The sequence below is a fragment of the Prionailurus viverrinus genome, chromosome A1, assembly GCF_022837055.1.
Source record: "Prionailurus viverrinus isolate Anna chromosome A1, UM_Priviv_1.0, whole genome shotgun sequence".
Lineage (NCBI taxonomy): Eukaryota > Metazoa > Chordata > Mammalia > Carnivora > Felidae > Prionailurus > Prionailurus viverrinus.
This window is the reverse complement of record NC_062561.1, coordinates 214,758,149-214,784,882: the sequence shown is the minus strand read 5'-3', so window position 1 is coordinate 214,784,882 and position 26,734 is coordinate 214,758,149. Positions and strand designations below refer to the sequence as shown.

The following is a 26,734-nucleotide window of genomic DNA, read 5'->3' as shown; positions in this document are numbered from 1 at the left end:
TAGATGGTCAGGATTCAAAGAAGGAAAAAAAAGATTCTTAACAACTGGTAATGGGAAGGTAATAATTTTGAAGGCAAAGCAGCTACCTTCAAAATTGGTTGCTCTTGCTGATCTCAAGAAAAACAAAGGATAGAAAATCTCTAATGTTAAAGAACAGTTGATAAAACAAGTTCAGGGTGCCTAGGTGGCTCAGTTGTTTAATGTCTGACTCTTGATTTTGGCTCAGGTCATGATCTCATGGTTTGTACGATCGAACCCTGTGTTGGGCTCTATGCTGACATTATGGAGCCTGCTTGGGATTCCCTCTCTCTCTCTCTCTCTCTCTCTCTCTCTCTCTGTCCCTAGCTTGCATGGGTGTGCTCATTCGCTCTCTGTCAAAATAAACCTTAAAAAAGAAAAAGAAAAAAAACAAGCTCTTCTTCTGTATAGCTTATACTGAAAGTAAGAAAGACTCATGGAAACTCTATCAACTCCTTATATATAAAGCATGAGTTGGGAACCTGTTAACAAAAAAAAAAAAAAAAAAAAAAAAAAAGGAGGGAAAATTCTGTATCAGATGAAAAACTTACATTGAGATTATGAGACTATTAAATCTAAGCATTAGCCCCCCAAACTGTTATCCTGTAATACTGAACCAATCTTACACGTTCACCCCCTATGTAGACAAAGTGGATACTCACTGCAGGCCCCTGTGGCTGAGGAGGCATGCCTGGTCGGACTCCCAGAAGGCCTAATGGGCCTGGGGGACCGTGAGGATAGCCTCCATCAGGCATTCGGCGGCGATCATCCCAATGGTGTTGTTCTTCCTCCATTCTTCTCCAGTACATGTCCTCTTCGTAACGTCTGAAAATACAGAATAATGCTACAAGCCTCAGAGAAATACCACCCCAATAACTTACATCAATAATGACAAAAAGCACAATTAAAAAAAACCTTCCCAAATCAGCCTACCTAATGCCTTTTTTCCACTACTGTATCTAATGTCCTTCATTTGCTTCCATCTATAAGTAAGGAGGCAAATATGAGTGAAGAGGTGAGAAAACAAAGAGAAAAGCAACACAAAATTTCATAGCCTGATGTCAAAGTTGAGGAAGCAAACACCAGAAACCTCAGAGTTCCTTCCAATCTCTCCCTCTTTAAGGGGAAGATGGTAAACTTAAATGGCTACCTCAAATGGCCAGACCAGTAACATGTGGGAAAGACTTGAAGCACACATTCAAGAATTTTCTATTTTCTCCTTAGAATCTCTTTTATTAATGTTTATTTATTTATTTATTTTTAAGAGAGACAGAGCACGAATGGGAGAGGGACGGAGAGAGAGGGAAACACAGAATCTAAAGCAGGCTCCAGGCTCTGAGCTGTCAGCATGGAGACCAATGTGAGGCCTGAACTCAAGAACTGTGAGATCATGACCTCAGCCGAAGTCGGATGCTTACCTACTGAGCCACCCAGGTGCCCCTGGAGAGAATCTCTTAAGACTATTTTTAATCTCCCCATTTATGACACAGGCAGAGACAAAGACATCTGTACACTATGAGGAAAAACAACAGTGCAAGACAGTGATAAATGGCAACTCACATTCTGTCTCATTTTGGGGGATATATTAACAGTGGAGAGGACTATGGTAAAGTAGAAAGCACATGTTCTGGCTAGACAGAACAGCTGCCACCCAGCCTCTATTAATTATTGCTATAAGGGAATAAAGATTGCAATCCCCAAATCATCAAGATTTTATTAACAGCTTTCAGTATCTTTAATGTTGGTTCAGATTAAAAATACCATGTATACCAAATAAAACACCCATGGGCTGAACTTGGGACTGCAGGCAGCTAGTGTATAACCTCTGCTTTAATGGTCCTCTTCAGAATCTAACTTCTTTTTTATTATCTCACTTTCTCTGAGTTCTATCTTCACTTTTAGCTTCATACTATGGTATCAATAACTCCCAAGGGAAATCATGTCTCTAAAGTAAATTTTGAGAGGCAACTGGGTGGCTCAGTTGGTTAAGCAACCAACTCTGGCTCAGGTCATGATCTCACAGTTTTGTGAGTTTGAGCCCCACATCGGACTCTATGCTTGTCAGCGCACAGCCTCTATTCTTCTTACTCTCTACCTTTCCCCAGTTCTCTCTCACAAAAATAAACAAACATTAAAAAAAAAAAAAAAAGAAAATTCTGATAGCAATAAGGTTTTGGTAGATAAATTTATTTAACATAAAACATTAAGAAAGAAGTATGCTTCTCAAGTAGCTCTGCAAAAATTACCAATTTCCTCAGGTGGGGAATAAACTGTGCTTTTTAGGTCATCTGACTTAGAAGTATAGAAACATACTTCTCTGTTATTTAGGTCTTGGAAGAAAAATGAATCACAACAAGCTGAAGGCTCTGGAAAACCACATACATACCAATTTTGAATAGTTTTTTGTTATTACTGAAAAGAAACATTTAAGTTATATAAGGGCAGGGATTTTTTATCCACTGTTTACCAATCCATACTCAGTGCCTAACACACTATGTGCAATTTCCTAGCATATCGTAGGTGCTTAATAAATATTTATATGCAAAGGAGGAAAAGCTGCGTAATCTAAGTACAAAGAATTTCTAATACATTACAAAGGCAGATTATTCATTAGAAAATGAGAATGATATATTTAAATACATTTAAAAGCCTGGGTGGCTCAGTTGGTTAAGCCTCTGACTTAAGCTCAGGTCATGATCTCACAGTTCATGGAGTTCGAGCCCCTGGTCGGGCTCTATGCTGACAGCTCAGAGCCTGGAGCCTACTTCGGATTCAGAGTCTCCCTCTCTCTCTGCCCCTTCCCTGCTCGCGCATGCTCACGCTCTCTCTCTCAAAAAATAAACATTAAAAAAAAAACAACAACACTTTTTTAAAATAAAAAATAAAAACACATAACAGCAAAAACTAAAGGTCACATGCTAATAATAGGCTATTACAATATAGTAATCTATAGAAATCAACAACAGGTAAATAAAAAAATAAAAAGTGAATAGGCAATTACCACAGAAAAAATACAAGTCCTCGAACAGGAAATAAAATTCATTTTGTGGGGTGCCTGGGCGGCTCAGTTGGTTAAGAGTCAGACTTCAGCTCAGGTCATGATCTCAAGGTTCATGAATTCGGGCCCCACTGTCGGGCTCTGTGCTGACAGGAGCCTGTTTTGGATTCTGTTTCCCTCTCTCTCTGCCCCTACCCCAGCCCCGCTTGTGCTCAGTCTCTCACTCTCTCAAAAATTAACATTAAAAAAAATTTTTTTTTAATTCAATTTGTGAAATAATAAGTGTTGGCAAGGATGTAGAGAAAGGATGTAGAGAAAAGGAAACCCTTGTATACTGTTGGTGGGAATGTAAATTGGTATAGCCACTGTGGAAAAGGTATGCAGGTTCCTCAAAAAGTTAAAACAGAAATACCTTATGATCCAATAATTCCACTACTTGGTATCTACCCAAAGAAAATAAAAACACTAATTTGAAAAGATAATGCATCCCTATGCTTATTGCAGCATTATTTTTAACAGCCAAGATATGGAAGCAACCTACGTGTCCACTGATACACAAATAGGTAAGGGAGGTTTGGCACACACATGCAAAATATTATGCAGCCATAAAAAAGGATAAGATAGTGCTGTTGCAACATGGATGGATCTAGAAGGTATTATACTAAGTGAAAAAAGTCAGACTGAAAAAGACAAAATACCCTATGATTTCACTCATGTGGAATCTAAATAAAGACAAATGAAAAAACAGACAAAAAGCTAATTCAGACGTATAAATATAGAGAACTGATTTTTGCCAGAGGGGAAGGGAATGGGGAAATAGGCAAAATGGGTATAGGGAGGTGGGAGATACAGGCTTCCAGTTATGAAATGAGTTAAGTCACAGGAATAAAAGGCATAGCTGAAACCACTGGAATTATACTACTCAGTACAGGCAAAAAGTACAGGTCTCCTTCAAACAAGTATTTCTGTTTCTGGGATTTTATTATTAGCAACCAATCATGTTTTATGCAATAATACAACCTCAAAGATTGTCAATGTAATGATTAAAGACACAATGGAAACAATGTAAATATCTAACAACATGAGAAAAGTTATAAAGAAAATTACACATCTATATGAGAATACTATGCTGCCCTGAAAATAAAGATATAGCTTCATTTTTTAAAAAGTTGACATATAAATGAAAAAAGTAGGTTATAAAAGTGATACATTGTGGTTCTGTTCCTGTTTTCTGAAATTGTATTTTAAAACTTGTACACAAAAACTCCTAGCAACAGTATTCATGATAGCCCCAAAGCAGAAACAACACAAATGTCTATCAACTGATAAATGTTACACCTCCATATAATGGAATATTATTCAGCCATGAAAGGAACAAAGTACTGACACATGCTACAACATGCATGAACCTTGAAAACATTGTGCTAACCAAAAGTAGGCAGACAAAACAGTCCAGATATTGTATGATTCCATTTATATGAAATCTCCAGAGTAAGTCTATAGACAAAGTATATTGTGGTTGCCTGGGGGTAAAGGCTGGAATTCCGGGGAAAATAGGGAGTGACTGCTAATGGGTTTTGTGGTTTCTTTTGGGGGTGATAAAAATGTTCTAAAATTGATTGTGGTGATGGTTGCACAACTCTGTGAACATTACTTAAAAAACACTGAATTGTACTATTTAATTTTTTCGAGTAAGCTCTACACCCAATGTGCGGCTTGACCTCATGACCCCAAAATCAAGAGTCACATGCTCTACTAACTAACTGAGCCAGCCAGGCGCCCCTGAACTGCATTATTTAAAGATATGTCAGTTATACTAATAAAACCAAACATTTATATATCTCCAGAAGATGAATTTTCTCCTTTCTCCTTCCCTGTGGCCTCTAAAGCTTTTTAATAGAAATTTCTTTGAAACAAACAAACCCACACTTTATTTATGTCTAGAATCTACCAAATCTTATACTCAGGATATTTTTATTATGTAACCAAATGTTCTGTTTTGTTTTAAACAGAGGCCATTTACTTATAATATTATAATATTAAATATAATATTAAACTTATAATATTAAATATAATAATTAAACTTATAATTTACTTATAATATTAAACTACTTTGGGGCACCTGGTTGGCTCAATCAGTAAAGCATGTGACTCTTGATTGTGGGGTTGTGAGTTTAAACCCCATGCTGGGTGTAGAGTTTATTTTAAAAAAGAAATCTATAAATCTATATATATATAATATTAAACTATTTATTCATATATTTAATATATATAAGGTACCACTTACCACATAATTCCTAATACCAAGGCCACGGTCAAATACTAGAATAGTCAATAAGTTAATTTTAATGCATTTCTTTCCTAGACCTAGGATCTTCCTGAAAAGTGAAAATTAAAAGTGCATTAAACAAATCTGGATTGCTTTGAATGGGAGTCACATACTCAGAATAGCTGTTTTTTAGAAAGGCTGAACCACTCACTATCATGTTACTAGAAGTTAAAGATATTACCTCATTTCCATTCTCCAACGTTCTTCTTCTTCTCGTCTTCGCCAATACTCCTCTTTCTGCATTTGCTTCCTCATTTTCTCTTCTTGAATCTTCCTGGCTCGAATACTGGGCTTTACTTCTACTTGTAAATCTGGATTTACTTTTTTCTGTTAAAAAAGACATTTAAAAAATTAGCAGCCCCTCTAACAATCTACACATATTATTGAATCATACAATCCTACATATTCTTTCATCATAGAGGCTTTCAGTTTCAAATTTCCTATTATAAGAGTAAGATCAGTAAATAAGTTGTATTAGAGAAAAGATTCAGAATACATTAATAAACATTCGTTTTCCCCTCCCACACCCCCAAATTCTTACTTGTCCAAACTTATGACGACATACTTCTTACATAAAAAGTACATAACTTAGTGCTAACCAATTGAAGAAATCTTTAGGGAACTAATGGCTATTTAATTTTCCTTTACTTGTTTGTGAGTAGATGATTCTAAACGTTTGAGTGTTGGGGTTAAAAAAACAACTATTTTAATTTTCACCACCTCTGTGTTTAGAAGGGAAAACATGAATCTAGTGCATCAGTCTAGCCTAATTAAAAACTTTAGGGGGCGCCTCAGTGGCTCAATCGGTTGAACATCTGACTTTGACTCAGGTCATGATCTCACAGTTCGGTTGATGAGTTCGAGCCTGCATCATGCTTGCTACTGTCAGCTTGGAGCCCACTTTGGATCCTCTGATCCCCTCTCTGTCTGCCCCTCACCTACTCATGCTCTCTCTCAAAAATAAATAAAAATATTAAGCAAAACTTTAAATAGATGATTTGTATTTAACTTAACACTTAACAAGTTTTCAATGCAGAATTTCTCATCTCAAAATTCATCTTAATGAGAATTCTACCAAGACAGAGAAGGTAAATGAAGACCTGATACTTCTTTCAAAACACTTTATGTGAAGCAATTATCTGTATTTACATATTACTGGATCCAAGCAATGTTACAAGTCACTAAAAGTGATGAAATATGGTTATACTGTTCTTACGTAAGTATAACAAACTAATCAGTAAAAACAAACATCTGAATCTAACTGAGACATGATATGCTGTTAAAATCAAAGTTCACAAACTGTCTGCATTATGTTTAGATGCTTTGTTTTCCACATAGAATGTTCCAAGCTGTGTTTAAAAAAAAAAAAAAAAAGTTGAAATCTTACTTTATATTGAAGTCTGTGTCTTCGCCCTTTTAAGTGCATCTCCTTAGCATTGGGATCATTAAAACTGCACTCACATAATTTACAATGGAATCGAATTACTTTTCCTTCATCATTTCGTACCTTGACACGGGGAGAAAAAAACAACAACAAAAACCCAAGAATCATAACAGGTATGCTACAGTTGAAGATTTCATTCACGAACCTTCACAGATTCTGTGATAAGAAAATGTTGTAAACAATTAAGAGTTTGAAGTAGGGGAAAAAATAAGAGACAATGTCTATAATTTTTTGAAAGGATAACCTATAGAAATGAATTGTTAAAATTCTTAACTGTAAGATGCAAGATGTGTTAGCATGTATTTGCTTTTGATATTAACTTTAATTTCAGCACTTTTATCCATGTGCAAACATTTAGATTTAAATGCAATTGGCTAGGGGTGCCTGGGTGGCTCAGTCAGTTAAGCGTCCAACTCTGATTTCGGCTCAGGTCATGCTCACAGTTGTGAGATCAAGCCCTGCCTTGGGCTCTGCACTGGGCATGGAGTCTGATTATGACTCCCTCTCTTCCTCCCCCACTTGCACTTTCTCTCTCTCATGAAAATAATGAGTAAATTTAAAAAAGGAAAAAAGTGTCATTGGATAATATTTCTCTAAGGTGTCCTGGCCATGTATATTTCTTTAGATAACCAAATCTTACTCTCTTAAGATCTGTACTTTTAAAATTGTGATCTACTTATAAACTACACATTCTAGTTTTCTATCTGGTGAACAAAGAAGACAACAAAACACATAATTTTTTTGATGGGAGAAAAAAATGAACAAATATTTACCAAAAACCTACTGCATGCTAGGCGCTATTCTAGGTACTTTATTTAATCTTCACAACTTTGGAAATATCCAAGTTTTACTGATGTGGACACTGAAGCTCAGAGAACTTACATATGTTCTACAACACAGTGAAAGTAAAGAGTAGTGCTATACCACTCTATGTTGGGCCTTTTGCTAACAGCAAATATTTATTAGACCCTCTGACTTTCCCTCTTTCCTCAATTTCCTGAGTTTAGCTATAAAACCAGAAGCTTTCTTACCAGCTTGAGAAACCAAAATAAACACGATCTGTTAAATCAGCACCTTTAATTTTACACGTGAAACTACGTGACTGTTCAGAAATAAATACTGGCTCTCTCTGTCAATATTTTCACTGCTCACAATTTTTTTTTTTTTTTAACTCTTATTTGCAGGACACTTGGAAGGATACAAGAATGCCTACCAAACAAATGGAACGTTACCTTCTATCACAGTGATGGTGTTGGAAGGGAAAGAGAGAAGTTAAAAAAATCATGGTATCACTTAGGCAAGCTTCAAAGGCATGTTTTTTAAAAACCTTTAACAATACCTACCATATTATATTCCTTCATAAGTAACCTAAATCTAATTTTAGACTTAAAGCATGCCTGCAACAAAGTCACACACTTCTCTCCTATATCTAATCTCACAGGAACGGTATTCTCAAATCAATACCTCTTCCACATAGTCATGCCCTACTGGCTGCACATCGCTCTGCAAAGCAGCAAGAGATGCAGGTGTGACTGGTTCTGACACGGTGTCCGGCTTTACTTCTGGAATCTGTACAGAGGTGACAGGAGTGCTTTTAACACATTCAGTTCCTTTTAAGTCTTCTGTTTTATTTCCTGTTGATTGCAACTTATTCCCACCTGGAAGAACATAAAAAAATTACAGTAATTTTAACTTTCTTTTTGTGTAAATGTATAATCTGATACAGGGAAAATTTCAGATAAAGTTCTTATTTTTTCTACCGATAGTCAAACTCCTGGTGACATCCATCAGAATTGTGAAGAACATATAAACCATTTGGCCTTTTTATCCTATTAATGAAATAAATACATGTCTGGATTTTGCCCTTCTCCACCACCCAAGGATCCTCTCCATCCCCACCAGGACTCTACTAATATCAAGTACCTAAAAGTGAACAGCAAGTACCTAAAAAGGTAGGGTCTAAACTTAATTCATGTTTGTAACCCCAGTTCCCTCCCAACTGGGCAATGCCCTAAGTTCTGGTGATATAAGAGTAAGACTGTGTAGCTGCCTTTGAGGTGCCAACAATTTAAGAGAAGACACAAATAATTACAATACAATGTGGTAACTGCTATAGTAAGTAGAAATACATTATGGGAATGCTTTAAAAAAAAAAAAAAAAAGAGCCACTCCCCTCTAACATGATTCAGTTAGGAAAGGCTTCACCAAGGGTGTGTCCCTTGAGCTGGGCTTTGAAAGAAGAGTAACAAGCATGAACCTGGCCAGGTAGAAAGAAGAGAATGATGTTTAAATAGAACACCACGTACAACAACACAAAGTTTAAAAGACTATGGTAAACTCAAGGAAGACATCAGCATCAATTACTAGACAGACAGAGGTGATGACCTATGAGGCAGGGGTCAGATTGTGAAGACTGTGGGATGACATAAATAAGGAATATAACTTTTTCTGATATGCCAGAAGGTCAGTGAAAATTTTTAAGCAGGAAACTAACACAACTTGACACATATTTTAACAAAATAACTTTGACAAGCATTGGAGACTGGACGCAATCAGAGGCAAAGCTCTGAGGAATAGACTTTGAAGGCCTAAAAACAAGGCAGTAGCTATGAAGAAAAACTGACATTTTTTGTAGAGATACTGTGGTGACAGAAATAAAAGAACTATGTACACAACTGAAGGAGGCAATAAACAAGCGGAAATAACGTCAGTGAAGTTTTCCATGTGAAAAAAGCAGCAAACTGAACAGACTATTTCATGGTATTCTTGTGACAGAATGAGACACTGGTTGGCCATAGAGAGCCACACAGATAATGACCAGGTAATTCCTACAAATAGCTCTAAAAGGTGGCAGTTTTGAGTTTGCCCGAAAGATTTCAAAGTTCCTGTACAATGGAGTGAATGAGACAACTTGAGAACACTGGGTGACTAGAGAGGAGAGCCAGAATCACAATCTTAGGAGCACCGCCATTTAATGAACTTGAAGGCAGGAGAACCGATAGAGACACCTGAGAAAGAGGTGGGTGGACATAGGAGAGACTTTAACGCTCTAAGATATAGCAGTCAACTGAGCAAATATTACAGAGGTCAACAAGTTGAGACTGAAAACTAGCCACTAGATTTGGCAATTAGGTCTTTAGTGACTTCTGAAAGTGGTTTTAGAAGAATAGAGTGGAAACACTAAAACAGACTAAGGACTAGAAAAAAAGCATAGAAGTAGAGAAAGTAAGAATTAGGTTGCAGCTTGAGAAGATTATAGTAATAAGACAATATATATATTTTTTAAGACTGCAGAAGACACAGGGAAACCTGTATGACTATAAGGAAGAAACTATAAGAAGATTGAGGACTGCTTAAAAATTCAAGAGAAAAGAACAGGTATGTGATTAAAGAAGGTCCCAGAGAAGAAAGGAGGAGATGGATACAAGAGCATAAAGCAGATGGGTTAGTTCTGGAATGGAGAAGAAACATCACTTTGACAGAGTTAGGAGGAACACAGAGAATCTTCAGTACTTGCCAACAAAGTTTATTTTGGGTGTAGAGGTTTTCTTGGCAGCCATATTTGTAGGCACTGCTGATACTTTAGTGTTGGATGTGCTATTAAGAGACGAGTTTCCTGTAGTTGTAAGACCTTTCACTGAAGAAGTTGCAATTGATGAAGTATTCACAGTACAATTGCTTGCTGCAATGCTTGAGGGAGAGGCAGTTGGTTTTGAAGCAGACACAGCTGTTGAAGAAGTAGCTTGGCTAACAACGTTTGGTTCTGTTGAAGGAATGGGTTTACCAAGTTTTGTGTGTAATTTAACCACCTACAAAATAAAAGCACATTTGTCAGGAAACTCAAAAAGTGTAGATTTTTGAGTATGTCTAAAAGATTTTATACAATGAAAGTCTGAACTATATTTTCGTATTTTTATATTTTTATACACAAAACTCATTACTTTCAAAACAATCTCTGTGATGCAGATTTCGATACATATTCCATCTAGCACTAGGTGAGGAAACCAAGGCAGAGGAAGATGAAATCACCTTGGCTACATGCACACCAACCTAGATTTAAGTATGACAAGAGGAGGCAAATAATCATACAACAAATTTCCAATTGGCAGAATAAATGATCGAGTTCAATTTAAAGAAAAAAGGTCTACAGTCTTTCTCTCGTTAAGCAATGACTATCTGATATTACTTTTATATATATTAACATACAAACAAGGCATGTAATCCACTCAGTTTTTAAGTTTTGAAGTCACCTATACTTAAACCCTCCATTGAAAAAGTAAAAGAAAAGAGAGTAAGACATAAGGGTGTGTGGGGAAAAAACACCTACTTTCTGATGCTTAGCACCACGAATGTGGGCAGCATATGCATCTGCTCCTGTACAAGACACATCGCAGAGCTCACAACGTAGCTGATTTTGAGTCCCACGAGTAGAGTTGTTGCTGCTGCTGGTATTTTGTGAGGCTTTCAATGCGGCTTCTTTTTTTTTATGTTTCTGTCCTTCTAAATGTTCTTTATAAGTCTGTTTCAAACAAAAACGATAAATTTTGCTTTGCTAATTTTCTATCTATAACCATTCAAAATATTCAATTCTCAAATCTCTAATACTCATTTAAGAATGAGTACTAAACAACTGTAAAAGCAATTACAGCATGTGGGATTCCCTATCTATTTATCTATCCATATTTATCTGTGGTTCTCTGCACTTTGTTTACCAAGAATACATTTATCTAACACTGATTTACAAAGGCCTTTCATACTTAGCCACATTATCAATAGAAGGTACATCACTTTCAGTTTTAAGAATCTGCATCTTTTACTGCTTATGTATAATCATGGACAGAGTGATGATTCCACAAATTATTTTCATTATAGAATTAAGATGGGGGGGCTGTATCTACATCATGAAAAAAAAATTATGGAACGGTAACAAGACTCTTTACAAACAGGTATGTCTATTTATAAAACTGACTTTTCTACTTAGAATGCATTTTCACATAGAATCCATGCCATCCCGAACAAAAGCCTATTTAAAATAGGTAACAGCCGGGGCGCCTGGGTGGCGCAGTCGGTTAAGCGTCTGACTTAAGCCAGGTCACGATCTCTCGGTCCGTGAGTTCGAGCCCCGCGTCGGGCTCTGGGCTGATGGCTCGGAGCCTGGAGCCTGTTTCCGATTCTGTGTCTCCCTCTCTCTCTGCCCCTCCCCCGTTCATGCTCTGTCTCTCTCTGTCCCAAAAATAAATAAACGTTGAAAAAAAAAATTAAAAAAAAAAAAAATAGGTAACAGCCAAAATTGTATGTATTTGCAAGGAAAAAATTATTATTGTACTTCTAACCAACAAAATAATGAAATTGTGTATAAAAAACTGTCCGGAATCAGATGATCAAAGAAGGCAGATTTGTGAAGAAGGCAGAAGTGAAGAGGCTACTAAGGACTACTGTTTGCTTTGTCTTGAGTGGGGCCAAAAGTTCTTCATGTTTTATTTTTAAAATTGTCTTTAAGACAGATGTATAATTAGCAAAAAATTGTATTTTCATCATAGAATCTCAGAGGTGGATGGGACTTTAAAAATAACCTAAAACAGTGATTTTCTAATTTTTAAAAAAGAGAATCCTTTCTCCAAGTGAAATCTTATACAGAAGTAGAGAAAGTTGTTCTGTTTTTGAAACAGAAGAGGGAGACCTAAGACCCAGCCATTTGATTCTTCTCGTTATCTGCAGTGGCCTGAACTGGCTCCATGAAGCACTCTGAGGCTCAATTATTTAGGGCACGTCCTTATCACAGAAGTGAGAAAACAAAAGCCCAAAGAAGTAAAGGCCTTCAACTTGCCCAAAGCCACACAATGGTGGAGCCAGGACTGGGAACCATGGCCCCTTAAATCTGAACCCACTTATTCTCCCTCCTTATGTCTACACCTAGACTCTAACTTACAATATCAGTGATATTTTTCCCTAAGGCTCATCAGCCCCTTAAGGCACTGCCCTCTGACCTGCTTGGCCTGTTCTTTCAGAACAATCTAGACAATGGTCAGCCTTATATATACTCATTAAAATGCTGCTTTTCACCTGTCATCCTACAGCTATGTTCTATCCTTTTATATGTATATCACATATTCAAAACATCTCTTAGGCCACTCATAGCATCATCTCCTCTAAACAGCCCATCGTGGAGTAGGATATCCTCCTTCCATGTTTAATCCTGGGCCAACACCAACATTCCCACCTGTTCCGTCTCCCCTAGCCATGTAATCACAATGAAACTGTTTCCTATCACACTCAAAATAGAGAGAAAAAAGGTTTTACATAACTAGTCACATATATTAAATATTCCACAATTATTTCCTAATTTGGTGTAACACAGGAAATACTGACAATTTAAAATAATCTTAAAAAATAGGTATTTAAAAGTAGAACTTATCTAGTAAATTAACAAGAATGTACACAGGTGGGGCAGGAGTGGAAAACAATGTAACTGAAAGAAACTACTACAAAGTTTGTTCCTTTCCAATAAGCCTTTTATCTGCCAAACTGCTTATCAAATTTTTATATAAAAACACACACTCTTAAATATTAACAAATTATGTTGGGATAAGAGTTGAACATATTAGATTTTATAAACACTCATGCCTAAATCACACATTTTAAACTGCAGCAATCAGGAAAAAAACAAAATGGGGGTTGGGGGGGGCATAAAGATTTTACTTTATGCTTTACTATACTTTACTTTATGCTTCTTTAGTTGATATTTCTGAAAAAGACACTTCCCCACATCTTTCTTGTTTCCAAAGTTCCTATTCCCTCATGGAAAGTATTATATAGCAACAGTAATATTCTACAAAGCATATACAAAAATCAGTCTTATTAGAAATGTTACCCTGCAAACTACAGATTAGAAAAAAATTTATTTTAAGAATTTTTAAAATTCAGAAAGACAATTTTCTTCTGCTATTTATATGCTCCAAAAAAGTAGCACACTTGACAAAGTCCTCTCATCTTTAATGCAAGTATGTAAAGCTGAATTCTCTCTATGGTCATCCTTTTTCAGGTGTAAAATTCTATCCATACACTCAAAATGGACCTCAAAGAAAAGCTAAGGAAATCAAGAGCCAACTGTGTTAAGCAAGCTGTGGATGCTAAAAGAGAAATAAAAATTCAATCTTACCCCCAACCCCAATTAATCTGAATGTAAGGCTTCTAAGTTAAATTTAAGTTTTACTTTAAAGAGCAAAGTATCTTTACGGAAAAAAGTACAATTTGCCCATTTTTCATTAACATTCATAATCATTTTTAAAGTTTCTTCTTAATAGAATTCTTATGTGTCAGTACAAACAAATACTTCCTTGAAAATGACTGTTTAGGAAAATATGTATGTGTTAGCTAAAAGCTAACAGGAAAGAAAATGTAAACCTTCTCTGTAAGCATAAGAGTTAGAATATCAACCATACTTAACTATCAAAAATAACCATTGAAGACTCATGGTAAAACATACAACGTTAAGTACCTGTGGTCCAGCACAGCTGATCTTACAAACATCACAATAGTGAATCTGGGGTGGTTTGGGAGGCTGTTTTGGTTTCAGTTGTTTATTTTGGAATGGTGCTTTTTTAGTAAAGGTGGTCCCTGTCCAGGCAGCTGTTGCAGCAGCAGCTGCTGCTGCGGCCGCCGCCTGCTTCTGTTGCTGCTGCTGCTGTTGGTAGTAGGAGGATGCAGCTGAATACACTGCTGCTTCATAACCTGAATAAGACGTACCTTACAAATAAAATCAAACAAAGATTATGTTAAATAATTACAAAAGGCCAAGTTAAATGTCATGAATTTAAATTCAATAAATTCCGCCAATATAGGTAGGTTTACGTGTGCATATTTACAAATATGTATCTCACAAAACCTGGAAAAATCTTTTATCTTCCTTTTATAGAAGTCAATCAAGTTTTTAACTCAACACATGCCAGGCGTTACAGAGGCATAGAAAAAGTTTAAGATTTGGTTTTTGCCTTCAAAAAACATATAGTTCAGTTGGTGGGCTACAACAGAGTGATAAAGTTACATGGTCACTGAATCTGTTAATATTTTTCCCAAAAGAATTCCTCTGAATACAATTTGGGAAGGGTTGAATTTGAGGAAGAGTCTGAACTAAGATACTAGTAGGAAAAAAAGAAACTCATGAAAGTAAGATTTTTATATACTTGATGGCTAAGAGAATAGAAGAAATAAAAGAACAGAAAACACACCAAGATTTTGAAACCCACTGATTGACTGATGGGCTGTGCAACTGATAAAAGCAAGTGGCTGACAGAAGCTGGTTTGGAGAAGTAAGGTGAATAAACCCTAGCAGAAGTTTGTGATATGGAACCAGAGTTTAGATGAATATACAGGACAACAGACGGAAGATTTTGGACTTAAGGACCAAATACACTGTTTTTCATCCTCCAAAAGAGACAAAAGCACTATATTTTCTGGTTGAATGTATGGATTCTATCCATGTCCATTGTTCAAAGTGTAATGAATAAGCACATGAAGCTTGTTACTGACATAAACATAATACATATACACGTTGTTTATGTTCAGTGATTTATAGACCTAAAAATCTATAAAAGTTTTAAATTTGACAAAGTTGCTGTATAAAATGACCTCAAAACTAGAAAACTTACCCCCTTTCTAAACTAAGATCTCTGGAAATTTGGTGGACTCCCTATTTACCCCATTACAGTGAGACTTTTTTTTTCTCTGAAGTGGAAATGAGTGGAAAAAGAGTCATGTAAGGCTCAAAAAAAAGATTCCTGGTTGCCAGGATGGCAAAGAAGAACTACTTGAGGAAAACTGAACTTTTGATGTCTCAAATGCAGACTGCTTTATTGGAAAAAAAAAAGACTTCTGACCCACTAGCTCCAAGGCATCTACACGCAGGGAAGAAAACATTAATTAGAAAGGTGAGGATTTTAAGATGCATGGGAAATCAGAATCATGGCATCCGAAACTGGAAATATCTAGAAAAGAGACCAAATAACTTGCATGAAAAGGCTTCCTAGAGTTTTATGTCAGGTTATTAAATTACATAAATGCTTCTAAAGATAGAAAGTGTGGTAGGGGTGCCTGGGTGGCTTTAGTCAGTTGAGCATCTGACTTCGGCTCAGGTCATGATCTCACAGCTTGTGAGTTCGAGCCCCGCGTCGGGCTCTGTGCTGACAGCTTGGAGCCTGGAGCCTTCTTCGGATTCTGCGTCTCCCTCTCTCTCTCTGCCCCTAACCCACTCGCATTCTGTCTCTGTCAAAAATAAATAAACATTAAAAAAAAAAAGAAAGAAAGTGTAATAAGAGAAGAAAACATCTAAAAATAAAAGTAGGGAGAAGTAGGTAGGTATATCAATACTAAGAATATGATCAGATAAAAAAACAATTAGAAAACAACTGATGTAGGGGCGCATGAAGTGTGTGACTCTTGATTTCAGTTCAGGTCATGATCTCATAGTTCATGAGATCGAGCCCTGCGTCGGGCTTTGTGCTGACAGCTTGGAGACTACTTGGGTTGGTCGGTCTCTCTCTCTCTGCCCCTCCCCAGCTAACATGCTCTCTCTCTCTCTCCCTCAAACATTTTTTAAAAAGAAAGAAAAAAGAGAACAACTGATGTAAATGATCCAGGGAAAACCTATATAGATCAATAAACTCTTTTCTGGTCAGTTTTACCAATGTCCTTTGTTATTTAAAAATGGGATAGAAGAGGGGCACCTGGGTGGCTCCGTCGGTTAAGTGTCCGACATCAGCTCAGGTCATGATCTCACAGTTGGGGAGTTTGAGACTCACGTCGGGCTCTGTACTAACAGCTCAGAATCTGGAACCTACTTCAGATTCTGTATCTCACCCTCTCTCTACCCCTCCCCAGCTTGCTCTCTATCTCTCTCTCAAAAAATAAATAAAAAACAATAAAAAAATTTTTTAGGAATGTGATAGAAAAATATAATTAAGTTCACAGCCAAGTATCTTCAAAATAATAGTTTAAATATCACTCTTAAAATCCATTAAGTTGTCTAGTTAAAGCTACCTTTAGATTAAAACTGGCTAGGACCATGATTTTTGTATGAATCTTTATAATAGATATTTTCTAAATAACTAGCTGTTATATACAGAAACTGTAAAAATGCCACTTAAATGTAACCTCATGAATTATGTATCATAAAGTAAAAAACAGGGTAACAGCAACAGCATACTACAATGCTGGATGACCAGGACTTGCAGTTTTTTGCTTTTTTTTTTTTTTTAATTGAGAATCCACAGTATGACAGGCAGTTTTCCAGACACAGTGAAGTCTCAAAACAGGTGTGTTAAGGCAAGTATCTCCTTATTTGACAGATGAGAAAACTGAGGCTAAGAGATTGTGAAGTACTTTAAACACTGAGTTATCTAAACCACAAAAATAACCAGGTTAAGCTTACTATTTACAAAATAATCTCCATCTGTACACATGTAGTCTAAAACTAATAAAAGGCAAGCTTAACTATAGCTTACTACTTAATCTCCTATGAATACTTGCAAACAATCGTACATTTCTTGTAAAAGCACTGTAGAAAAACAAATATAAGGCTGCATCTTTAAGTAAAAGCTCAATTTTTGAGGGCTAAAACAGTTTCAATTAAAAAGTACTCTTATTTAAAATGCTTATCAATTAGTAAGTTAAATAAGCTGAAATTTTAAGTGTAAGATATCACAAACAAAAACATACCTCTTCAGCAGAAAACTCAGCATGCTACAAGTCACCATTTAGTACATACCAATATTCTAGAACTCATCTTAATGACACCAAAAAAATAGCTAACCTAAATTGTAGCTGATATAAAACTGCATATACAGAACTCAGACACCCTAATAATGACTCTTCTGGATGACAATTTCACACTGTGTATTGCATTTTTTTCAAGTGCATACCCTTCGACACAACAGGAATTTCTAGGAATTTATCTTAGGAAAACAACGGACAACTACACAAATCTTTTCATACAAGGATTATTTAACTCAATGTCGTTCTTAGCTTTTCCCTAATACGAAACCAAGCATCCCAAGACACAAACTCTAAAATCTATATAGTACATCCATACAATAAAATATCACGCACCCATTAAAAACTACGTACTTCTAAACGTAGATTTTGATTTCTAAATACTATATTAGAAATCACAGCTCCTTTGTGAAATGGCTGATTGTGAGACTTGGGCAGGAAATGCTTTAAGTGTATGTATCAGCAATATCTTACTGTGCCAAAAACGAAATAGGGGCTCAAAGAATAACGATGCCAAGTCCAAAAGGCTCAGGAGCTAGTTTGAAATGGATCCCACTGGCCAAATTTGGGAAAATGTGTGCCTCAAAAAGAAAAAAGAGAATAATGGATTATACTACAATGAATAAAAAAGAATGAGTCCACAGTAATACTAAAAAAGAAGGAATAGGGGACTCTTCCTTAGAGAAGAGTGCTAAGAATCAATGTAAAAGGATTTTACATCCACCATCATTGAACTTGATTCAGTTAAGAGATTTTCAAAGGATCTAACACCGTAGAGTGAAGAGTAGTTGGGTAATAGGCCCATAGATTACTCGGTTACTTACAAAGTGAAAAAGGTATCCTTAAAATGGAGAGATCTGATAGTCATTATACCTGGCTGGCATCACCAACACAGAATTTAACATTACTTATGTGCTCTTGATGTGATGAGATACAAAAGTTCACTTAGGTAGTTTTATTGACTAAAAAGCTGTCATAATCTAAGCATAAAGAAAAATCCAGATTGTGGGATATTCTATAGGACAACTGGCCTGAACTCTTCAAAAATGTCAAGGTCATGAGAGACAAGATAAAAATAGATTATTCTACATTAAAGAAAACTGAAACTAACAAGGTATAACAACCAAGTACAATCCATGCTCCTTGATTAGAATCTGAATTTAAAACGAAGCACATGGGTGCCTGGGTGGCTCAGTTGGTTAAATGTCCAACTTCGGTTCAGGTCATGATCTCATGACTTCTGAGTTTGAGACCTGCGTCAGACTCTGTGCTGACAGTTCAGAGCCAGGGGCTTGCTTCGGATACGGTGTCTCCCTCTCTCCCTCCCCCTCCCCACCCAAATAAATAAACATTAAAACATTAATGTTAATTAAAACATTAAAGAAAAAAAGAAAGAAAGAATAACTTAAAAAAAAAATGGGGAGCCTGGGTGGCTCAGTCACTTAAGCACCTGACTCTTGGTTTCGGCTCAAGTCATGATCTCCTAGTTCTTGAGCAGGAAACCTGCATCAGGCTCTGGCTAACACCACATAACCTGCTTGGGATCCTCTGTCTCCTTCTCTCTGCCCCTCCCCTGCTTGTGCACATTCTCTCAAAATAAACAAACAAACATTAAATAAACAGATAAGTAAATAAATAAATAAATAAAACAAAGTGCAAACACACCAAACACCTAGAAAGCCCAGCCATAAAAGACACTTGAGGACAATTAAAGAAATTAGATAATATCCATGTTCAATTTCGTTTTATGATATTTGCATTTGGTTATGTAAAAGAATGCCCTTATTCTTAGGAAATACATGCTGAGGGGTGCCTGGGTGGTGCAGTCGGTTAAGCGTCTGACTTCAGCCAGGTCACGATCTCGCGGTCCGTGAGTTCGAGCCCCGCGTCAGGCTCTGGGCTGATGGCTCAGAGCCTGGAGCCTGTTTCCGATTCTGTGTCTCCCTCTCTCTCTGCCCCTCCCCCATTCATGCTCTGTCTCTCTCTGTCCCCAAAAAAATAAACGTTGAAAAAAAAAAAAATTAAAAAAAAAAAAAAAAAAAAAAGGAAATACATGCTGAAAAATTCTAGGCAAAGCACCAGGTCACCTGCAACTTGTAAATATACTGCTGAACCATTTGAAAATGTGTTTTGATAAAGCAAATATGATAAAATATTAATTAATAAATCTAGTTAAATGGTATATAGTACACTTGTACTATTTTTTCAACTTTTCTGCAAAATTAAAATTTTCTAAAATAAAAAGTTGGGGAAAAACAAATCAAAAGGATGATATATTTTAATTTAATGACATGAAAGAACATTCACAATGAGAAAAAAGCCAATTAACAAAATCATATGCATTAGACAAATTCCTTTTTATAAAAAAAAGGTATATACTGTATATGTATATTCCCATGAAGAAAAGACAGACATGCACCAAAATGTTAATGGCAGGAAGTATCTAGGAGTAGATGTCCAATGATTTAATTTTTTCTCCTTTTTTATCTATAGTTCCTAGTTTTAAATGTATTTACATGTATTATTCATGTAATAGAGCAGTAAATAAAAACAATTAACTTCATCCTGTGTCAGATTTATTCAAGCAACTGAGACAATGGAAGAGAGAAAAGAGAGGGAGGAGAACATGTACGAGAGAAGCAACAATAGGAAAGAATACTATTGTACTCCTTATTTTGCTGAAGTTAATGTGGACATTTTTAAAATATGTGCCCAGGGGCACCTGGGTGGCTGGGTCGATTAAGTGTCCAACTCATGATTTCAGCTCAGGTCATGATCTCACAGTTGTGAGAGTGAGCCCTGCATTGGTCTCTGTGCTAGGCATGGAGCCTGCTTAAGAGTCTCTCCACCCCCCCCCCCACTGCCCCTCCCCCACCACACACACACACCTTCTCTCTCAAAAAGAGAAAAACAAAACTTTAAAATGTGTCTAGTCAGATTCCACTGAAATAATTCCATATGCAGTTATAACTTATTAATCAGAGATAAAGAGAGGCAGAAAAGTATCTTGGCAATCCTAGGAATCACAGACCTAGGAATAATAACATTTCCTCACTCCTAATTCATTCCTGCATGGTTGCCACAGTTAACTTAAAACCTGCTCCTACTGCTCCTGTTCTGCAGATTTCCTCTTTGGCACCCTTTTGGCCCATAAGACTATAACAGAGCCTACAAGGCTTTTCACAATGACATTTCTAGCCTCATATCTTGAGATTTACCCCGTGTATCCTGTATTCCAGCCAGAAAAAAAAGGTTTTCCTAAATACTCCATGTCTGCCTAACTCACCATTATATACCTAGCACCCAGCATAAGCATTTAATTTTGCATAGGGTAAGAGAGTAAAAAAAAAAACAAAAAAAAAAAACTCTGAAAAAAAAAATTTTTTTTTTTAAATTCTGTAGTTAGTCTTCTAACACCAAGCTACAACAAAGTATCAAGAAGAACTAAAATTGCCCATATTGCTTTAAATCCTCCATGGAACAAGATGGGGTATTAAGAAATAAACTGCAGAACAAAACAAACCATACAGTAATGCAAGGTTACAGATCTACAAAAAAGCAACATGTCATTTTTTTTTTTCCCAATCCAAAAAGGTGGTTTTATTAAAGCACGGGGACAGGACCTGTGGGCAGAAAGAGCTGCCACAACATATGATTTTAATCACTGAAACACTGCAAAGTACCTCAGCTAGAAATGAGAAAAGCAGTGGACATAAGTAAGATTTTAGTGATTATATTTCTCTCACTATAATGATTACTTAAGGAAATACATACTTTCCTTAATAAGATAATAAAAAAAATACATGATTATTTAAGGAAAATAAAGCTACTCTGTCCTTCTAAGAGACATGTGTTACAGAACAATCTTATGGATGTTTACAAAAGCTACCTAATATTTTCAAGATTACTTATTCCTGATAATAAAGATAAAGAAACAGCTCCCTGACACAGCTGAAATAAATACAATTTGTCAGTGGTGGTCCCTGAATGTCAACCTTAAGTTTTCAAATTCATTTGGAAAAGTCAGGAAAAAAAAAATGACCATGTAAAACACTAGGTGTTATTTTCTCTAACTGCAACGCTAGGCCCAGGACTCATGACTACCTTTCAAATGCCCAAAGAGCATTTTACATTGTTAAAATCTCCTAGCTTAAAAAAATAAAAATAAAAAAACAAACAAACAGTAACACCACCACCAACAAAAACACAACCTAGGGTATGGTCTATTTGTTACATTATGCACATATAACAACAACTATCAATTAATTCAATTCTGGCTACTGGGAGGAAGATCATTCCATAAAACAAGGTAGTTTCTAGTAACTTGTTTACTCATTTAAACACAGCTTATCCATCTTACCAGAATAAGTAACTGCCGTGGTACTGTAAGTAGCACTCTGGGTATAAGATGGCACCACAGTAGCTGCAGCTGCTACTGGCTGTACGGTGGAAGATACAGGATAAATGGAGAAAGTAGTGGTAGCTGGACTTGGTGTGGCTGGTTTTATGGCTGTCACTTGTCGAGTCTGCTGGGCTTGTGTATACTGAGTTGCACCTTGGCTATAACCTGCTTTGGGGGCTAAAATGGGAAAGAGACATCAGAAAATTAGAAGGGTGTACCTTGGTATTTTTTCTAATTTTCAAGGATATTGATAAACTAAGTATAAACATCAACTGCAAATTTGATGCTAGAAGTTTTTTCTTAGCACAAGGGTTGAAATGCTTACTACCAATTAAATAACACATCTATATAAATTCATCTAATATCCCATTCTCAGATGCTTTCTATGTATTTCCAAAATGGCATTTTGTCCAAATTTACAACTAACTGAATAGCAGTACTACTTAAATAACGTTTTTAGAAAAGGTGTATGTGTGTCGGTGTGTGTGTGTGTATTTAGGCTAGTCAGTCTAATTTGAGCATTATGCTTAATATTAGGAATAGTGAGCCTCAAATATGTATTTCAATTCACAATAAAAATTTCATTGTTTAATTACGTCAACTTGTTCAAATATACTTCATCACATTTTTATTAATTCTAATTCATCCATAGTGAACTTCAGTCTAATTTCAACTCATAAGGTGACACTGACTTAAATCTTCAAATGTCCAATGGCTTGAGTGCAATTGTTCTCAAATGGCTAATATTCAGGTTTCTGTTGCCTTTGACCATGTTCAAAATATTTATTTTGCTTTAAGAATCTTAGGAACCTTATGCTTTAAGGATTTTTTAAACCGTATGCTTTAAGAATCTTAGGAACCTTATTATTAAGCCCTAAATTAATAATTAATCATTTATTAACAATCATTAAGGCATACAAGTCTAATTCCTGATAAAGGCCCAAATATCAGAGGGCCAGTACCTTATGCTTAGTTTAGTAAAGGCACCTTAAATAAACAGCAGTTCAGTTTATAAAACTGTTATCTACATGTAATACGAAACTTGATCCACACAACACACAGATCAAGACATTTTACAAAAGGAAATTAATGTCCAAGAGCTAAATGACTTACAAGTCACATAGTCAATATCAGACCCAAGACTAAACCAAGGCTCTTTTGACTCTTAAATACAATCTAACTTTGATAATTAACTAGGAAGTTCACTACAGATCAGTGTACTCACAAATCATTAGAGAACAAACTATAAGAAAAATCAGTCATAACTATAAAAATATTTGTATACCACTTTTAAGAGACTCATAAAAATCTGAGAACTAGAAGTACCCTAGAGAGATCTGGATCAACTACCTCAGTTACTAATAAGAGAACAGAGACGAAAAGAGGTAAAAATCACTACCCACATTAGTGGTAAAGTCAGTACTAGAGGCTAGTCCTACTTTTTCCTAATCCAAGGTTCTACCCACACTCTCACAGTCCTTCAAAAATAATTAAAATAAATGAACTGTCTACTTTTCTGAACTCAGCTGTTTTTAAAAGTTTTCAATTCAATCTCTATTAAAAAAATCCATCTTCAGGGTGCCTGGGTGACTCAGTTAAGTGTCCGACTCTCCATTTCAGCTCAGGCCATGAGGTCACAGTTCTTGAGATCCAGCCCTGTGTGGGGCTCTGCACTGACAGCACAGAGGCTGCTTGGGATTCTCTCTCTCCCTCCTTCTCTGCCGTTCCCCCCAGTTGCACTCTCTCTCTCAAAATAAATTTAAAAACTTAAAAAGGTGGGGGGCCTCAAAGGGTCTCCACTGGTTACACAAAGGCAGGCAGCAATATGTTCTGAGCATCTCTAGTGAAGATAAGAATGTGGCCAGAAATTATCACCATAACTCCTTTTGTATAGCTTATTTCACAGCAGGAAGAGAACTGTAAGAAAAGGGCATGATTAGGATTTGTCCCCATGGCCTTCCCTCTTTGGTACTCAAAGGCATTACAACAGCAGAACAGAGAACAAGGCTAAAACCTGCTTCTTTTTAAGTAATGTAACACAATGACCTTAGATGAACTCAAAAGGGTACCTTCATTAAACACAGTGAACAATTTATTTTAGTAGTTTTCAATGAAACTGTATGCTAATAAAACCCACCTGTCTGATAGTAGGTTTCAGCAACAGAAGGCTGAGGCTGGGCAGCAGCTGCTACGGCAGCAGCCGTTGCTGTTGGCTGTTGGTAGTACTGCTTACTATCATAAGCTACAGCAGGAGCGGTGGATCTTACATACGAGTACGAGTCCTAAAGAAAGGCAATAAAAGAAAGTCTTCCTGTAAGTGAAGTGGCAGGAAAAAAAACCCAACTCTACTATATAAAAGTGTAATAAAGGAAAACAACTAACTACAGACCTATGTATAAGAATTCAAAACAAAGGGCAATCATTTTGGACTTCAAATAAGGTCAAAACCATTTCAAGCAGCATGTTTAACTTTCACATCAGAAAAAAATCACTGAAGCATTTAAAAATAATGCCTATCTTTAAAAATGGATCTCATAGTAAAGACCACCTGTGTGTTCTAAGCTTTGACTACTCTGGCTTTCTTTTCATTCTTTACCACTATTAAAAACATGATGAGTAGCAGCTTCTGGGTGGAGAGGAAAGGGGAACTCAGGTTCCAGGAAGAAAGAACACCGTATATAAGTCTCCAAAGCAGTGAAGATCAAGGTGAGCTGGGTGAACTCTGGCACTGCATAAATTGAGGAGGGGGACATGCAGGTGGAAAGGCTGAAAAAATAGGCAAGGCCCAGAAAATGATGGGTTGCATACACCCTATTAAAAACAATGGATTTATTATATTGTGTCTCTGGACATAATAAAAACAATCACACATGGCAAAAGGAATTCTGAGTTTAGTAACTTGCCCAATAGTAACAGAAAATACTAATGTTATGATTCACATGTCAATTCATTACTGAACAAAATAAATTTATATACTTTAGAAAGAATATAGGAAAACTAGGCAAAGTCCAGAAGGATCTGAGTTTAAAAACAGATCCTAGGGGAGCTGGGGTGGCTTAGTCAGTTAAGCATTCAACTCAATTTTGGCTCAGGACATGATCTTGCATGAGTTTGAGCCCTGTGTAAGTCTCTGTGCTGACCCTGCTTGGGATTCTCTCTCTCTGTCCCTCCCCCACCCCCTCCCTCAAAACAAACATTTAAATCAATCAATCAATTAATAAATAAATAAATACAGATCCTAAAAGCAAATAGAAAATGGGTTACTAAAACATGAGGACCAAATTTAGTAAGTAGTAATTTAGTGTCATAACAAACATAGTACTACTATAAAAGGGAATTAGATCTTTGGGTCCCCAAAAGACTGAACCAAAAGCAACTAAATGAATAAGAGCAGTCATCAATTTGTTACATACCAAGAAAGAATACCTTGAGCGGAAGAATGTACAGGCAACAGTTTTCTGTCCTTGTTAAATTTCAAGAGAACACTATGTAACTTGTTTGGCCTAATAGCTTAGGCTCATGGTTCTCAAAAGAGGAGACACAGCCTGTGTTCCAAATGGATGAATAATGCCATAATACAAACAAGGAGCATCTTCACTATGTCTTCATTTTTCTGAAAACCTTGGTTAATATTTAACCAGTAATTAATGGAAAATATTTTTAATTAAAGCAGACACAGATACAAAATGGAGTTGAATGGACTCAGGGGAATTACTAACATAAAACTAACTGCAAGGATGCCCCTAAATTACCTATGAACACACACTCACTTCATCATTACAGGTAGATTTCCGAAGACCCAAGTTTGAAAGCACTGGCTTGGACATTGTATCACACACTATGGCCATTGAAGCATGTATGTCAAGACTACTGGAACCAGTAGTTTTCTTACCTGGTAGTTCTGTGTAGTAGCTGGGGGTGGTGGTGGTGGTGCTTCTTGTTGTCTCTGGGTATAACCGTAGTCAGTTGCTGTATGTGCAGTGGGGTAGCCTCCATAAGCAGCAGCTGTTGCAGCAGCTGCAACAGCTACTGGAGCAGGCCTGGCAACTGCAACTGTGGCGGCCGCTGGTGCATAGGCAGCAGTAACTGTGTGAGCAGCTACTGGAGCCTGATGGACAGTGTAGCTAGCAACTGTAGTTGGATGAGAGTAGGCTACACCCGAAGCTGGCTGCTGGCTATATTGTGGAGTAGAAGAATAAAGATAATACAATTTAGTTGTAAAATCTAAGCATTTAATAAAATACAAAGCACATTTTCAAGAAATTTAATCACGGGCTACAAAACACCAAGTATTTGAACTCAATAAACCTCCTAGTCAATACCGTATTTGTTACTGTTGTATAGTTTTTATTCCTTAATTTTAAAACATTGGACAGTCACACATACTACGCTTAAGATCATGGACCATATCACAAAGCAGGGATGACAAACTGGGATAAAAAGCAGTACTAGGAAGAAAAGAAAAACTGATGAAACTAGGAATTTTAAAAAATATTTGTTTGTAAAGTTCTTTATTCTTGTTCTATAGTTAAAAAAATTCTACAAAGAAATCATGTTAAAAATATTGAGTTCTAACTCCAATTACAGAAAACATTTAAGGGAGAAACTATTACTTATTTGACATAAGAAATACTTCTGATACCCTAGGGCAGTACTTATCAACTGGAGGAGATTGTGCCCTCCAGGAACATTTGGCTATGTCTGGAGATAATTTCTGATGGTCAAATTGCAGAGGAGGTGGTGGTGATTGATGTGTGCTACTGGCATCTAGTGGGT

General features: G+C 36.4%; 1 protein-coding gene across 3 annotated transcripts in view; it reads right to left on the bottom strand.

Annotated features, from left to right (window-relative positions):
* ZFR (zinc finger RNA binding protein) overlaps nucleotides 1-26,734 on the bottom strand; it is an 85,600-nt gene that overhangs the window by 38,513 nt on the left and 20,353 nt on the right. For all 3 annotated transcript variants that reach the window (XR_007145360.1, XM_047825347.1, XM_047825441.1), the window contains 10 exons: nucleotides 25,851-26,133; nucleotides 24,096-24,240; nucleotides 21,917-22,135; nucleotides 14,288-14,535; nucleotides 11,117-11,308; nucleotides 10,307-10,598; nucleotides 8,254-8,447; nucleotides 6,733-6,852; nucleotides 5,527-5,672; nucleotides 681-843 (listed from right to left, as the gene is read on the bottom strand). Coding sequence is in view for 2 of the 3 variants with exons in the window: in XM_047825347.1 (XP_047681303.1) it covers nucleotides 681-843; nucleotides 5,527-5,672; nucleotides 6,733-6,852; nucleotides 8,254-8,447; nucleotides 10,307-10,598; nucleotides 11,117-11,308; nucleotides 14,288-14,535; nucleotides 21,917-22,135; nucleotides 24,096-24,240; nucleotides 25,851-26,133 (2,002 nt within the window). In the remaining variant the exon portion in view is untranslated. The remainder of the gene's footprint in view (nucleotides 1-680; nucleotides 844-5,526; nucleotides 5,673-6,732; nucleotides 6,853-8,253; nucleotides 8,448-10,306; nucleotides 10,599-11,116; nucleotides 11,309-14,287; nucleotides 14,536-21,916; nucleotides 22,136-24,095; nucleotides 24,241-25,850; nucleotides 26,134-26,734) is intronic.